This window comes from Gymnoscopelus microlampas (assembly GCF_963454915.1).
Source record: "Gymnoscopelus microlampas genome assembly, chromosome: 24".
NCBI lineage: Eukaryota > Metazoa > Chordata > Actinopteri > Myctophiformes > Myctophidae > Gymnoscopelus > Gymnoscopelus microlampas.
The window spans coordinates 19,931,904-19,949,406 of NC_139961.1; the positions used below are offsets into that span (position 1 = coordinate 19,931,904).

Sequence of the window (17,503 nt, forward strand, 5' to 3'; positions counted from 1 at the left end):
GGAAAGTTATCATGCTATAATGGAAGCCATTGTTCTCGCGAAAAGAATTGTGAAATTTGTTCGCAAAAGAAAATAACCTGCCTAATCATGATGTCACTGGTAGGCGGGTTTCTGAAATGTCCACCGCCCTCCTATGAGACACCGAACGAGTCAAAAAGTACCATTTTATGATTTATCATTATATGAAGATAGGTTGAAAATGGGTGAATTTGTCCTGTAAAAGAAATATCATGGTATTAGTTTTTTCTTTAAAACCTTGAAAAATGAGTTTTCATTACTATGTCAGTTCCATTGCACCAAGCCGCCGGAACACAATCAATTGATTGATTGTTAAAATCGGCCCACCCTTCCATCTAACCACTTGTAGATCTGCAACTTTAGATTTTTTTTATTTCAATCCCGAAAAGTAACAGTTTTGGACTCATGAGGTTTCCTCCCGACAGAGACGACTTCATTGACTGGGGGTCCCCCATCATGGTGCTGCTCTTGGTCCCCTCCTTAAAAACAAAACAAAAACATTCTACACCAAATCTCTTCGGTGACAATAGCCGATCTACAAGCTCACAATGTAGTGCATTGTGAGCTTGTAGATTGGATGTTCCTCTCCTCCTATTACGACACAACCAGGATAGGATGTGGTTAATATTCATGGGGCAAATGCTTGGCAGTTATGTGACAGCACAGCATCCCATATATTGTTGCTGTCGGGCGGAAACGTTGTATCTCCATATTTCATATTTCATGTTTGTTTGCTTCTTTTTTTCTTTCTTTTTTTCGTAAATTAATTCCCTACAAAAGTAGGAACATTTCTCCTGTTTGAATTTTTTTTTTTAAAGTAAATGTGTAATTGGTTGTCTGTCTGTGTGTTATCTATTTTTTTATTTTTATACATATTGAATTAATGAAAAGTATTGCTTGTAAATAAATAATAACACTGGATGCATTAGTTCAGTGGTTCTCAAACTTGTTCATGTCCCACAAATAGGCTCTATGCACAGCAGCCATAGTGTGAAGAAATTCACAGGTGTTGCCAATGATACTAATGAAGGCTCTGTTCCATTCTGGTCAAACAGAGTCAGGGTGCTGATATTGTCCATGTTGACTACTGGAAACACTCTGCTACACCAGTGGGTCTCAAAGTGTGGTCCAGGGACCCTCATGCTTCCTTGAGGGGGTTCCAATTGGTCCCTTACAGGTGTGTAACTCAGAGAGTGTACGAATGGAACCAAATGGACCTGTAAAGGTCCTGGTTCCATTTGTACACACTCAGAGTTATGGGGGTTGTGGAAATTAAAACGTCTGAGAACTACTGTGCTACACTAAGGCCTTGGCTACACGTACATGGATCTTTTACTAAACGGATATTTTAGTCCTCCGTTTTTAAAAAGAATCCCTGGCCACATGACAAAGATAAACAAAAATCCCTGTCCACACGTAGACGCAGAAACGCATCGATCAGCTGCAAGTTTCAATTTTATATCAGATTTTATATTTACATTTATTTTATAATTATATATATGAGGGGCCAAATACAAATACATTTGTAATCACATGTTAAGGCCCAATACTGCAATAGCTGCTATAGACCCCTTAACAGACGACGTCATACTGGCTGCGTGCAGCCAGTATGCGCGCAACGAAACCCATTATATCAGGTCTCGTTAGGACGCGTCTCACTAGCCAACACACACAAGAGGGGGTTGGGGTGTGCTGAAACCAGTGCACCCCGAAACAGGTTGGGAATTGATTGCGTGAAACAATCACCTGTGCGTCCAGGCTCAATGTTAGTAAACAAATAATTGGTCTAGCGCAAACAGTATAGCCATGGTTCACATGACGCTGTCGAGTCTCTGGTTTATAGTGGTGTTCGTTTTTTTTTTTACATTGCCAACTCTCACATGTACATAAACGTTCAGATTTCAAATATAAAGTGCTTATCCCTGAGCCACGGATGTTACAAGGCAATCCGGACCGCGATAAGTACCCGTATCTCCCGTATTGTTCAATAAAAAAGCATTTTAATCCCATCGCCGGTCATTTTCTTTTTCTTTTCTTTCTTTTGGGTAATGTATCAGAGTGCAATACACCTCCCAACCATTGGTGTCGCATAGTTGAAAGCATCGGAGAAATTTTGGAGAAAATGGCCGGCGATCGGATTAAAATGCTTTTTATTGAACAATACGGGAGATACGGGTACTTATCGCGGTCCGGATCGCCTTGTAACGTCCGTGGCTCGGGGGTAAGCACTTTATATTTGAAATCTGGACGTTTCCTACATGTGAGAGTTGGCAATGTAAAAACATCGAACACCACTATAAAGCAGGGAGTCTCGGCACCATGATTGTCATGGTATGACCCAAAAAAAACTCCCCGCCCCACGCACCTTTTGAGCGGGCCACCCGCGGCCGCTCCATGGTCGCTGGATTTTGACCCGGGACGATTGTGTTTTAGGACGACAGACCCCACATTCAATCTGTGTGTGCGCCGTGTGTTCTACTTGGCGCAGAGAAAGAGGGTTTTCGTCACGCAGTGAATGAGCTACTTTTTCCACCACTGTCTTATTATTAATTACATTATTTTGCCATAAATGAGCGTGCCTTGTTTCATAGACTGTAAGTGTTGCTCTCTCTCTATCTTCTTTTATTATTATAATGACCATGAGCGGTCCGGTGTTTATGTATTATTATATTATTTATTATTATAATGACCATGTGCGAATGCGCGATGACATCATCGTTTCTCAAAATCTCCGGATTACATGTCCACACAGATCCACTGAAACGCATGTTTTGGAAAACCTTCACTTATTTATCCGTTTACAAAAATATCCGTTTTAGCGGCCAAAAACACCGTTTGCGTGTGGCTGAAAGGCCCAAACGCACACAAAAATGTCCGTTTACAAAAAGATCCATGTACGTGTAGCCGAGGCCTGAAGGGAACAGAGCCTTCATTAGTATCATTGGTAACACCTGTGAAGGAAGTGATACTATGGCTGCTGTGCATAGAGCCTATTGTTACATAATTAACCAGCGGACCCCCATTTGAAAATGTATACCAGGGAACCCCATAAGAGAAGACTTTTATGGCTAAAGCAGTGATTCTGAACCATTTTAATTTCAAGGAACCCAGTTTGATATGCATTAGGCCACGGACCCCCATTTGATGGCTTTTTTGTATCTATGGGACCCCTAATGTACACTGTGAAACCACCAATGTTCATCTAACTCTGAGAGTGTACAAATGGAACCAAAATGGACCCATTAGCATGTGTACGCTCTCAGAGTTACAGACACATAACTAGTACTGTAACTATCAGACATTAAGCCGGGGACCCCCTGAAACCCCCTCAAGGACCCCCTGGGGGTCACCAGACCTGCATTAGAACGCACATTTACTTTTCAGGATATGGAAGTGAAAAAAGACATACAAGGTTTCCACCTGACAAGCGACGACATTCACAAAATGAACCTCGGACAGACATTGTGGAGCCGACAATGAGACGCTTCTTTTGTGTCGTAAAATGAGACAGACGGGGCAAACAAGGAGGAGAATGTGCCACTTTTTCCAGGAAATGCCATTTTCCCTAACCCATTTAGACCGGGAAAGAATCTGTGTCTTTTCAAGATTTCTTTGGGCTATTCAAAAATAGCAGATATACAAGCTCGTAGCGCGGCACCGAGTGCCGTGCAACGAGCTTGTAGATCTGCTATTTTTGAAAAATCTTGAACATTTGTGCAAATCTTTGAAAATATATATATTTTTAAGGCAAACATTTGGAACTCAAATCTTTGTTTCTGGGGATTCTACAAATGTCTTCTAAATCCTAACCGTTTTCTGAAAAACTGTAGTTGCTATATCAGTGGCTCTCAAACCTTTTCATGTCAAGGACCCCCACAGTTATATGTATTGGGCCACGGACTTAAACGGAGTAAAAAATGTAAAAAGTTATATATATTCAAAAGATTAGCATAAACTTTCACGATTTATTTCAAAAATAGCAGATCTACAAGCTCATAGGGCGGCACTCGGTGCCGCGCTATGAGCTTGTAGATATGCTATTTTTCAATAGCCAAAGAGAAATCTTAAAGTGACACAGATGCGTTCCCGTTCTGAATGGGCTAATGTATTCACAAAAACTTTTCTACACTTTTTTTCAATCTCGTAAGGCTTCTTCTAGACCTGACATTGTAGTCCATGAAGGCAATTATCGTTGGAAGTGATAAAATCCCCACCCCCTCCCCTCCCTCCCCCCAAAACCCCCAAATGCTGCGATGGGGTCATTCTGATCGAGGCCATTACCTTGTCGGATTGTCGGTGCTGATAATTGGATTTTCTTTTTCTTTTTTTTTTTTAACATTTCTTTGTCCAATTACGAACTGGATTCTGACATGGTATGAAATATTTAAACATTGCTGACATGCCAGTACTACAAATTAAAATGTTCACATTTAAATTTAAATAATAGAAACTTTCATTTCATTAATGTACAACTCTATGAACTTGCTGCAGACTCTTCCCCCCCCCCACCCCCCCTTCACAAGTGTGAAGTTCCTTCCTTAATCTCCATAGTGCAGGTTGAAGACCATGCATATCGTTTTGCTGTCGGGCAGAGACCTTGTATCTTATTTTTTCAACTTTTTCCGTAAATTAATGTCGTAACTTCAATGGTTCTCAAACTTTTTCGTGCCAAGGACCCCTACATTGTATTGTATTTGGCCGCGGACCCCCATTTGAAAATGTATTGTGCCAGGGACCCCTCAGAAGAGAAGATGTAAAAAAAAAAGAGGAAATGTTATTTAAAAAAAAGAAAATTCAAATATTTTAAAAAATAGCAAGCTCGCAGCCCGGCACAAAGTGCCTCGCTGTGAGCTTGTAGATCTGCTATTTTTGAATGGCCAACATAAATGGATAAAGTGGTTAAAATGATTGTGATGCTATATTAACTACTCTTGCTGGGGACCCCTTGAGGGCCCCAGGAGGGTCAAGCATGAAGTGAAGTGACAATTTAACTCATTGACTGCCATAGTTAAACATCATCTATGGCTGCCTTTGCCAGCGATTCTGAGCGTTTTCACTAACCTTTGAAAAATCGTAGAATATTTTTCTTCTCAAAGATCAACCCGCCGATCGCTTTAAGATTTACCATTACTGCATCAAAAGTTGTGTTTGTTTGTCGTTGTGAGCTTTGTAAGTTCTGCTATTTTCACAATATTTATCTGTAGAACCGAGTCAAACTAAATGTAATGCCTCAACTCCTACATTCCCAAGTGCTTGTCAGGGTGGGAGGTCTCCAGTTCAAATATGATTATTTTGGGGGGTCCCCAGTTCAAATATGATTATTTTGGGGGGTTCCCAGTTCAAATATGATTATTTTGGGGGGTCACGGCCTGAAAAAGTTGAGAACCACTGCTGTATCTGAACATCACTACATGTCTGACCTTTTGTTAAAAAAAACGACTTGAACATCCGTTGATAATTTGCCGAGTTATGATTTTAAAGATCCAGTGCAATGACATTTTCGGTCATTTTATTTTGAAGTTTCAGTCTGAAACGTCGTCTCAACCTGGTCAGAAGGTCCCATCCCTTCAGGCTATGGGACATTGGAATCTCAATCACTGCAGCCGTGTGCAACTGGGCTAGTGTTTGTTTACAAGTGACAGAGCAACAGCCAGTTAAGCACGTTTGCTACTACGTGCATGCCTTATTTCTAACCTATAATGTTTTCAGATTCATCTTTTAGTGTGCAGATTAAGTTTAAAATGAGTAATACACAGTCTGGATGTCATCTTGATTGAGATTCAAAACGGAGTAGCTCTGTAATTAAAATCAGCTGTGTTTGAAGAACGTGCAGCTATGGGAATCAAACAGGTGGATGTAATCAAGATTCATATATATTCATGAAAGTTGATCTATGTCATCATGCAGCACGTTTTTGTTTACAGGAAGTCATTAAGATTGGCTTTTTAGGGACTCTTGATATAAAAATACACAAAAATGTTTTTTTTGGCATCTAATGTTAGGTATGGCCATATGATGACCACAGATATGCTCTAAACGTGTGAACAACATATTTTTCATTTCACTAGATCTTTAAAGACTGAAATGGCTTTTTTTTTGGGGGGGGGGGGGCTCATTTTAGTTTTCAGTCTGTAACTTGTTTTTCAACCAATCAAGAAAGTCCCCTCAGGCTATGGCAACGCTGGATTCTAACTCCACTGCAGCTGTGGAATGAGATTCAAAATGGATTAGCCCTGTAATTGAAATCAGGTGTGTTAGGAGAAACGTTCAGCTACGGGAATCACACAGGTGAATTAAATCAAGATTCACATTTATTCATAAGGGTCCGCCTATATCATCGAGCAGGACGTTTGCGTTTGAGAGGAAGCAATTCAAATTCGCCTTTGATATGAGAATACACCAAAATATTTTTTTTTCACATTTTTGGTGGCAAAAAAAAGGCAAAAGTAGCAGATCGGCAAGCTCGAAACGCGGCGCATAGATCTGCTACTTTTTGATGCTTTTGTGTATGGTCAAGTAGGGCGTTGATTTACGCAAAAAACACAACAAGTTAAAATACGGAGATAAGAGGTTTCTGCCCGACAGTCAACGAAATAGCAACAGCTAATATGACACAGAGGTGTTCCCGGCTTGAAAGGTATAACAACATACAGGTGTTTCCAGGTCTAAATGGGTTTATTGTGCGGAGACCTCTTGCTTCAGTAGACATAGTAACGTGGGGCATATACATGCATTGAGAGTCATGGCTTTTGCCCATAACACATGGCTTCAATGAACAGCAGCAGCCAATGCCTGATCTGTATATCTATGTACGTTCATATATATATATATATATATATATATAGGTTATATATATATATATATATATATATATATATATATATATATATATATATATATATATATATATACAAACACATATAATCTATGGCGAAGACATAACAGACCAGCGATGGACGAACCATGCTTTGAACACCTTGCAATGCAAACAACATTCTTCCATGAACAGGTTATACATACAGTAGGAGTGCCATTCGTGAGGTCTTGCATCGTAAAATACCAAAGACAGCTTTAATAAGGGCCAGATCATCATGGCACAACACAGACGTTTTGGGGTGATACCGCCCTTTAATAAGGGCCAGAATCATGGCACAATACAGAGGTTTGGGGGTGACACCGCACATGTGCACTGCACTGACAATCTGGGATGATGACGCCAACATCTAAAGCAGCGGTTCTCAACCTTTTCAGGCTGCGACCCCCCCCAAATAATCACATTTGAACTGGGGACCCCCCAAAATAATCACATTTGAACTGGGGCCCCCCAAAATAATCACATTTGAACTGGGCACTCCCCAAATTATTCATACTAGACCATACCCGGTGAAGGGGGCAGGCGAAAGTAGTTGGAAACTTGGGGTTAATGCACGTCCTGTCGCGCGGTTTCTCCCCCGCGCGCGTCCCGTCGTGGCGCCCCCCCCCCCTCCTCCCCCCCGTGGGTTCCGTCGCGGCACCCCCCGGCCCGCGGTCACCGCTTCCCACGGGCGTATATATATATATATATATATATATATATATCAGCACGGAGAATGGCGTAGGCATGTTACTCGCCCTCCCCGGGTCCGTCTGGTGTGTTTACTTTCCACAGAAAGAATTGTACTCAGAGAGTGGGCGGGGTCTATGGTGCAGCGTGGTCTTGCCATGTCGGCTTATTGTAAGCGCTTTAGGGGCAATATTGGTGGTATCGTGTTTTGACGTTGGTTGTGAAAGTGCAGGTGGGTGTGGGGACGCGTTGTGAGCTTGTAGATCGGCTGTTTTCCAAGAGGCAAGGTATATGTGTGAAGGCGCTTCGTTTGGCCTTGTTTTCATAGACCTCGTTGCTTGTTTCTCTCGCGAAACCTGGCAACGACGCATGCGCAGTTTGATCAAGAGTCCCCCCAAGACACAACCACCGTGAGGTTACTAGAATTATAGTAGGATTTTAACTGGGGACCCCCCAAAATAATCACAATTGAACTGCCCCCCCCCCCCCCCCCCCCAAAATAATTACATTTGAACAGGGGACCCCCCAAAATAATCATATCAAATAATCATATTTGAACTGGGGACCCCCCGCCCTGACAAGCACTTGGAATTGTAGGAGTTGAGGCATTACATTTAGTTTGACTCGGCGCCACAGATAATTGTGAAAATAGCCGATTTACAAGCCTCGCAACGTGAGGCGTTGTGAGCTTGTAAATCGGCAATTTTCGAACGTTTTGCGTCTTTCTTACATTATTTGACAATTTGGCCAATGTCTGACCAGTTTTTACAGTATAGTTTGTTGATTCCGTTTGATTCAGTAATGGTCTCCCCTGGGGGTCCCGACCCACAGGTTGAGAACCACTGGTCTAAAGGTCCTCTCACTTTGTGACCATCATCCCGTTTTCTTCAATTAAACCCGTAAATAGTCACTCGGGTGAGTTTTCCGTTCTCTGGGTGATTCCCAATCGTCGTCAGAAAAGCCGTGCTTTCTAAAAAGGTCCAAAACAAGAGTTCTGTAAGCCAGGGGTCTTCAATGTCTTCAGGCCAAGGACCCCCCTAGCTGAGTGAGAGATGAAGCTAAAATTGTGTTTCAAATTACACTTTTTTTGTTTACTTGATCTGCTCTTTTTCGCTCTTCACCAAACCTCTTTGCAAAAAAAATTGCAGATCTACAAGCTCACAAGCTTAACTCTGAGTACCTCTGGGGGTCCCGGACCCCCTGTTTTGAAGACCCCTGCTATAAGCGACAGTGAACATTTTTGACTGATTGATTGAATACTTTATTAACAGGTTTGTTAACAGTACAGGAAGTACAGTCAAAGGCTATGCTAAAAGAACACAAAAAGCCTGATTCCATTGTGGTCCATCGTACTCAATTCATCAGTGACGTAATGTCGGTGGAGTGTTCACACAGCTCTGCGTCTGGTCCGAGGCGTGCCATTGGCTGCCGGCATGTGAACAAATCTCGGCGCTGCTGTTGCTTCTTTTTTTTTAACAACCTGTCCGAACGTACAGTAGGTGGCAGCAGAGAGCCGAGTGAGGTGTCCACTTTTAATGCCACTTAAGGCCTATTTTTTTTACGCCATCGTGTGACAGTATGGCGTGGCGAATCGTTTACCGACCTACAAGCTCACAGCGCGCCACGACACGCTGGGAGCCGGTAGGTCGGCTACTTTCGTACATTTGTCGTCAGTTTTCGTGCAATTTCCGCCTCTGATGGCGTTCCCGCAACAGGGACAGCGCGCAGGTCGAAAGTGGTTCAACATGAAATGACCGATAACCGGAAAAGGGCGACGCGCCGCCCTACACCGCGATGAAAGGCCGAAACGCGAGGGGAAGCCATCCTTTATATAGTCTCGCAGCGGCTAGCGCCTTCACGAGACGATATCCGGCAATTCCGGGCGCTGCTGCTGCTGCTCCGACAACTCCATCTTGTCGGACAACTCCGAATGCGTGGGACTGATGCACTCCTTGTTGGTGGCCTCGCTGTGCTCGTAGCAGAGCGGCGAGTGCGCCGGCGAGTGCGGCGGCGCCGGCGCTTGTCCGCCGGTGGCGGCCCCGCCCGCCCCCGGGGCCTTGCCGCCGTGCGCTGCCGGCCGCTTGTTGAGCTGGATGACGGTGGTCTTGGAGGCCACGGAGTGGCCGTTCTCCGCCGACGGATGCTTGCAGTGGAACAGGATGAGGAAGCAGCGGTAGAACTGAGAGTGCAGAGAGAGAGAGGGGGGGAGAGAGAGAAAGGAAGGGGGAGAGAGAGAAAGGGGGGGAGGGAGGTAGAGATGGGTGTAATAACAGTTAGTGTACTGTACATGCACCACTGATGGTGAATTCTTCGTCATACTACACATTAAACACAGGGTTTCCATACATTAGAGTAGCCTGGAAAGCAGACAAATCTGCCAGTGCAAAAATAAAAAAAATATTCCTCGGCAGATTTGGTCGTGCCCCGCTCGGTTGTGATTGGATTTCCCTGCCCCCGAAGTTGTGGGGGGGGGGGGCACCAATCAGGACAAGTAGGCAAATATGGGGGTGGGTTTATCACCGCCCCCATATTTGACTCCCTGCCCAAACTGGGCGTGTCCAAGTACCTGTCACTCAAGTCTCCCCGGTCTCCCTGCCGCTGTCTCGCCGCAGAGATGACAGGCAGCGGGAGCCCCGGTGCCGCCACTGCCGTGGTCTTCTCCTCTGCCCGGGGAGAGGGCTCGCAGGATTGCTATACATTATATATACATATATATACATTATTTCATGGTTTGATGCTTCGCTATACTGGAGCGACATTATTATTATATATATATATTATATATTATGTATAGGGACCGTGGCAGGCCGTCTCCCCAGCTGACAGACACGGACGCGCGCGCGCACACACGCACGCACGCACGCACGCACGCACGCACGCACGCACGCACGCACGCACGCACGCGTGCCGTGCTGCGGCGGGGAGATCTCCACTTGCTCGCCGAGAGCAGTGCAGGTCAGAGTGCTCTGTTGTGATTTGTCTGTGTCTCAGTGATAAAGGTTATTATAAATTCATGACAGTATGTAGTAACTTTAATATTCGTTTTGTGTGGGTGTGTGTAGTCCACTTCAGCCTCCGGTGTTCATCTACCCTCCGCTCCGCCCGGTGAGAACCGGGCAAGGGGCACCACGGCGGACCGTGTGACAGTCCGCCCCCAGCGGGCTCTCCTCTCCCACGAGGGAGCTGGTGGGGGGAGAGGGGGCCTCACGGAACATAACCAGTTTGAACTGCTTTCACGACTTGTTGGTCACATGTCCTTTTATTTCAGACCATAAATATGCCACGTTCTTGCCAAATCACCATTAATATTACCTATACAGCCGTTATTTCAAAAATTTGATTTTTCTTTCAGAAACCCCATCTCCGTGTCTGCTGTGAGACACGAGTTGCCTTTTTTTTGGGGCTGAATGAGCTACTCAGATCATGCTGTGCTCTGATTGGCTAGAATTGAGCTTTAAAAAGCTGACGTCTCAACAATAAAAAAAAAGCAGCTTCAAGGATGAGGTCTGGGGAGAAAAAAAGCACGCTTTTCTATTTACGCTTTTAAAAGCTCATGAAAAAATGTTAAAAGCTGATTTGCATAGAGATAACTTTGAAAATAAAACCTGATTCATTGTTCAGCTTCCCGTCGGTGTGAACTCTGCATTATATCTACGCAGTGATATTAGTCTGGCCATGCCAGGCTAACACTACAGCAGTGGTTCTCAAACTTTTTTCGTGTCAAGGACCCTCAAAATGATATGTATTTGGCCACAGACCCCCCCGTCTGAAAAGGTTTTATGCCAGGGACCCACCCCAGAATAGAAGATTTCTGTTAAAAAGTCCAAAATGATTCAACATTTTCCAAACTCGCAGCTTGTGGGCTTGTAGATCTGCTATTTTTTAATAGCCAACGTATACATGGATAAAGTGGTTAAAATGATTGTGATGCTAGAGAGAGGGAGAGGGGGGAGTTTGGCATATTCACTACTGAAGCTGTATTCTTCATCATATTGCAGTGTCTCACAAAAGTAGCACACACAGCTGATCTACTAGCAAAAAAAATCGAGCTTTTGTAGATTCTTTCTAATAGCTATTCATACTATCTTGGAATTTGACTTCTGGGAATTGTAGTCATAGCTAGATGGCTGTAATGACCAGTTAGCTATCACTGGTGTCGCCCCAAGTACCTCAAAAACTGTACAGTATCTTGAGTAAATGTACTTAGTTTACTTTTAACCACTGGTAATATTCGCGTTCGCATTATGAAAGAGTTAGATTTTTGCTAGATGGAAAATATGTAAATTTCACCGTCATAAATCAAAATGTACGGCTGCAAACAAAGTAAATGGTGGGCGTTTGGGCAGTCGAGTGATTGTGGTACGAGTCACTGTGGCGTGTTCTGAAGACGACGCAAAGCAATCAACAACAAAGCAGCGCCGGGTAGCTCACAGAACACACACACACACACACACACACACACTCCCAATGTGAGCCCTATAGCGTCTGAACATTATGGGCGGCTAAACATTTAGCGTTATTGCACAATGCAACTGCAATGGCTGTGGTTTGTTCATTGATCTAGACAGCGTTATCAGGCACACAGCTATTAAGAAGAAAAAAATCACAAACCATAGAAAGTCTGAGGAAGATATCTCATTTTTTTATACTTTAAAAAACATCTTAGAATAATGAAAATAGCTGATCTACAAGCTCACTGTGAGCTTGTAGATCGGCTTTTTTTTTTTAAATAGCCAAAATACAAAATGGAGCTTAGGTGGTTAATGTATGTTTTGTAATAATAATAATAATAATATAAATCTACAAAGTCCAGTAATTGCAGTGGAGTAAAATTACAATATTTACCTCTGAGATGATACTAGTAAAAGTAAAAAGCACCTCAAAACTGTACTTGAGTACAGTACTTCAGTAAATGAACTTAGGTACTTTCCACCACTGTATTTTCGTTTTTACATACGTGGTAAAAAAAAAGTTTCTTTCCAGACACCTGCACAATTAGACAGATTATGCAACGTAATAATAATGATTAACCGGCAGCACTACGGCTATGAATACTGCAGCACGGTAGAGGAGAGTCATTCAGTAGCTTATTATTGTCCTCCTGGTCATACGTGTGTCTTTAGTTGCCTTCTAAATGTAACAGTACTCATTTCAAGGACAGAGCAAAACTCTCCCAAGCATGCTGGTTGACTCTCAGTAACTTAAAGGAGTAGTTCACCCAAAAAATTGACTTATTTTCAATCAATTACTCACCTTCAGGGCTTCATGGGATGTGTAATTGATAGAAAATAGTACATGAACTTGAGTACTGTACTCATTTTTTATTTTATTTTTTTGTTTAATATTTTTATTAGGGAAAATTTTAAGTACAGTACATAGTTACATAGGTACATTTGTATTCCTTTTTTTTGTTGCTTTTTCCCCTTTATCTCTGTATACTGTACATGGAGAAATGGTAATATTAATACAACATTTGCATGGTATGAGGATTTAAACTTGTAATGTTAGTAAAACTATTGAAGCACAAAAACAAAAAAAAATGGGTAAGGAACAAAATGGGTAAGGAACTATACTAAAAAAATAAAATAAAAACTGTACACATTTTTGTCTCCGCCAGTATGGTGGAGAGTATGTTTTCGTCTCCGTCCGTCTGTGTGTGTGTGTGTGTGTGTCCGTCTCAGCCAAGCTAACATTGGTCAAGCTTCACGTGACAATATGTTGTCACCGATGCTTTGATTGGCTAGCGAGACGCATGATGAAATGAAAACCTATAAATAATACTGCGCTCTTCAAAAAATCATTTATATTTTTTGAAGTGAGCTTCCATCACTGTGATGACCACTGTTGTTTCTAAATATGAATGGGGTGTGATTTTTTGTCTCCGCCAGGAGAGTTTTACCCTCCGTGTGTGTGTCCGTCTCAGCCAAGCTAACATTGGTCAAGTGACACGTGACAATATGTAATATAGATAGGTAAGACAGGATTAATCAGGAACAGTACTGGCGGAGACCTGTGCTCCAAGGAGCAAATTTTCTAGTTAGGTATGTTTACTTTTATGCCAGCAAAATGTGTTAACAGAGTATCAAGTTTAATTTTTGTTTAATTTATTTTTTTACATTTTAACAACCCAAATCTTGTATGGGGGGATCCCAGGCCCAAAATATTTTCAGATGGTCTGTGGCCCGAATACATATTAATATGGGGAGAGGTCCTTGACATGAAAATATTTGAGAACCAACTGCCTTTACAGGTCTACAATTATCACGTCCTCAAAAGAAGGAAGGTGGCAACAATTACAAGCCACCAAATCAATCCTGTGTAAGTCAATAGGCCACATTTCCTTCTCTGGTAGGCCCGCTCGTTACCTGACATGAATTGCAAGTGGTGGATTGATTTTAAGTGTACATGCCTGTCAATTTGCATTCATGACGGCTGGCCAGGGGCGAGCGTGGAAATGTCAAAACAAGCCATACTTTTGTCAGTTGTGTAGTTGGCAGGGTTACGATATAACAGTTGCTGTCGGGGAGAAACCTTGTAGCTCCATATTTCAGTTTTGTTGTAAATTTAAATTAACTTCCTCGTCCAAGAGTTGTCGCACAAAAGTTGTGAAAATAGCAGATCTACAAGCTCAGGTGCGAGGCGTTCACAATTTTATCTAATATATAATAAAAAAGGAACACTTTTGGATATACAAGGTTTCCACCGGAGAGCAGCGGTATATAAATATTTTCTAGGATCCAGCAACTTGCACTGAAATGTGAATATTTGGACCTTCCGGCAGCTTCCGGGGTTTACTTATTCTATAAAGTGTCGTTGTGGCATTGGGAGACTGAATTCATCTATGTGTGTGTGTGCATGTTAGCGCTGCAACTATCAATTATGTATTACTTTTTCTTTTAATCAAATAATCATAACTCCTTCCGCGGAGTTCGCCGAGGGAGTGCGTTGTTTGCATCTCTGGGGGCAAGCTGGTAGGGAATGAAATGATCCAATTATATTTTGAGGACGGCCATGTTTTTTAGGCCTGTTTTTAATTTTGGATGGGGAAGTCGAGAAGTTTCATGGCTGTTGGTAGGGCATTCCACATTTTGGTTAATAAAGACCCCAGGGGTCTTTGACAGGGTTCCTGGGGGTCCCCAGCTAAAGTAGTTAAAATAGCCTCACAATCATTTTAACCACTTTATCCATTTATACGTTGGGCTATTCAAAAATAGCAGATGTACAAGCTCACTTCGTTCCGCACTGCGAGCTTTGTAAATCAAATCTTTGCTTCTGGGGGTCCCTGGAACAAAATATTTTGAGATGGGGGTCGGCGGCCAAATACATATCATTTTGGGGGTTCTTGACATGAAAAAGTTTGAGCCCCACTGATATAGAACATATGTTTTTCAGAAAACTGTTGAGATTTAGAAGACATTTGTAGAATCGGCTTCAGGTCTTAATGGGTTAAAGGTTCTATGACATTCATTTTCACTTTTTTTTTATTTTTTATGTTTTTTGGGGGGTTTTATGACCTCAATTACACCCAAAAAATCTGAACTTTGAACATTCAGTGGATTTTCTGTGCTCTGGGGTTTTCTGAATAATTACTGTAGACTGAAAAGTAATCTGAGCTTGGCCCTTCGGCAGTGAAGTCACAGGCCATTAATCCCGCCCACTCTCCTCCTCGCCCCTCCCCTATCCTTTCCTTTGGGGGAGGGCGGAGCAGAGGCGATGATTGACAGGCAAAATCCCTCAACAGCGACACCCGCAGGCAAGGATTTCTTTTTTCATTGCAGTTGAAAAGGCTTTAGAAATGTGAGAGAAAAACACCTGCCATGGATCAATGGAGTGGAATTTTTTGTTAAAACTTTTTATACACGTTTTGAAGGACCATGACAAAGACTTTTAATGTGTGGTAAAACTGAACGTCATGAAACCTTTAAAATGGTTAAAATGACATTATAAAATGGACAATTTCCAATAAATGTTGTGTGTGCGCGCATGTGTTGTGTTTCTTCTACCCCAGGCATCCTGCTGATGATGTCCCTGTGCCGGGAGGTGGACGTGTACGAGTACCTCCCGTCGGTGCGCCAGACGGACCTGTGCCACTACCACGAGCACTACTACGACGCGGCGTGCACGCTGGGAGCCTACCACCCGCTGCTCTACGAGAAGCTGCTGGTGCAGCGCATGATGAGCGCGGCGCCCGAGCGCGACCTCAAGAGGAAGGGCAAGGTCACCCTGCGCGGCTTCGGCGCCGTGGACTGCTCAGCCGACGACCCCTGACAGGTTTTTTTTCTTTCTTTTTTTTCTCTCGGTTGCCTGTCTTTTTTTGGGACGATTTCCGCTCTGGATCTCGCCGCGTTCCGCCGCGACGACGGGAAAGATCCGTGTAATACGAAGGGTTAAAACCCGGAAACCCGCCTCCGTATAACTGAAACTTTCAAGAAAACCCGTGAAGTTTTACTGGGGGACCCCCAGACGACAATAAAGAAGTCTTTTTGTTTTTTTTTCTCTCCGATCTACAAGCTTGTAGTGAGCTTGTAAGATTACGTGCTTTTTGCAACGTTTGGAGAAAAAACATGACGTGGAAGTGAAAGTTCCAGGACGATTTCCTTTGGATTGGATCGCCACAGCCATGGCGAGGGAGGTCGGGATTTTATCACGTTGTCACAAAGAGGAAGTCGGCAGCGATTATACGAGCCTGTTACTGAGCACATCTGGAAGGGTTGCCCTGACAAACAGTTCACATCAAAATGAAGAGGATCGCGCTCAGAAAAAAAACAAAAACAAAAACAACTTCCGTTATGCCTCGAGATCACAGAAAAAGTTTCAGCGTATTCAGCCTTCATCAGTGTGAACTATTATTAACAAGTCGGGTCAATTCTGTTCAAGTCAATAGACCACCCTCCTTCCTCTCTAGTAGCTGTAGCTCGTGACGTGTGCAGACATGAATTATAAGTGGCGGATTGATTTTTGAGTGGTGCCAACCACTCCTATATCTGACTTTGTCTGTGTGTCCGTCCGTATGTATGTATGTCCAATAAACAAACATTGATAACATTGATAACATCAATACGGGGCTCATCAAGGCACCACTCTCTTCACACAGGGTGTGATTTTTTTAAGTTTACATGCTTAACCCTGTCCTTTTCTATTCATGACGTGTGGAGGGTTGCGTCGTAGGTGTCAAAAGGAATGATAGTGACAATTAGGGTTATAGGGTCTGAAGACCCTAAGCCACTTGTTTGTGACTCGACTTGTTTGGTGCTGACCGTCGGGTCCGAGCCCATTATCTTCCTCCGTTAACACTCTTTGCTCTTTGTCTGTGACCCCATCAGCACCGTCTTTGGGAACCTTAATGACCCGAACAGAACGTCTTCGATGGCAGCTGATGGTGGAAGAACCAGGACTTATTGTATCTTTAGCGGTGGTGGACATGTAGTCAACCCCAGTGCTTGAGTCACAGTATAGATATACTGTTGGTCAAATATGACTCAACTACAAGTGAAAGTTGCTCTAATCACTATATTTCAATATATTATATTTGGTCCTCACTAATGCTCATTTTAAGATGGCACCATTCTGGACCTGCAAATAAGCTAGTATTCTGGCTACATTTCATAGTTTCTGTGTAAATGTGTAGACAAACACTACATGCTCGTACGTGCTGTACAGTAGGGTTACTGTTAAGCAGTGGTCCTTGAAAGGGTTCCAGGGGTCCCCCAGCAAAACGTGTTAATATAGCATCACAGTCTGTTTAACCATTTTACCCCTATTTTATAATTTGGCTATTAAAAAATTGCAGTTGTGAGCTCGTAGATTTGCAATGTTTTCAAATATTTTTTTTTATTTTTTCAAGAGATGTGAAAGACATGTGAAACATTTCAAGCTCACGAACTTGTCGATCGGCCATTTTCAGAGAAGGCTTTACCACACAAATAACAGAAAACTGAAAAT

The 17,503-nt window shown here is 42.9% G+C and overlaps 1 protein-coding gene across 2 annotated transcripts in view; it reads left to right on the forward strand.

Annotated features, from left to right (window-relative positions):
* LOC311041109 (beta-galactoside alpha-2,6-sialyltransferase 2-like) overlaps window positions 1-17,039 on the forward strand; it is a 65,510-nt gene extending 48,471 nt beyond the window's left edge. The window contains exons 7-8 of one of the 2 annotated variants that reach the window (XR_014600350.1): window positions 15,570-16,526; window positions 16,673-17,039. Coding sequence is in view for 1 of the 2 variants with exons in the window: in XM_084051596.1 (XP_083907722.1) it covers window positions 15,570-15,829 (260 nt within the window). In the remaining variant the exon portion in view is untranslated. Of the gene's footprint in view, window positions 1-15,569; window positions 16,589-16,672 lie in introns of those variants that run through there. The other variant, XM_084051596.1, reaches the window with a different exon arrangement.
* The last annotated feature ends 464 nt before the right edge of the window (window positions 17,040-17,503 follow it).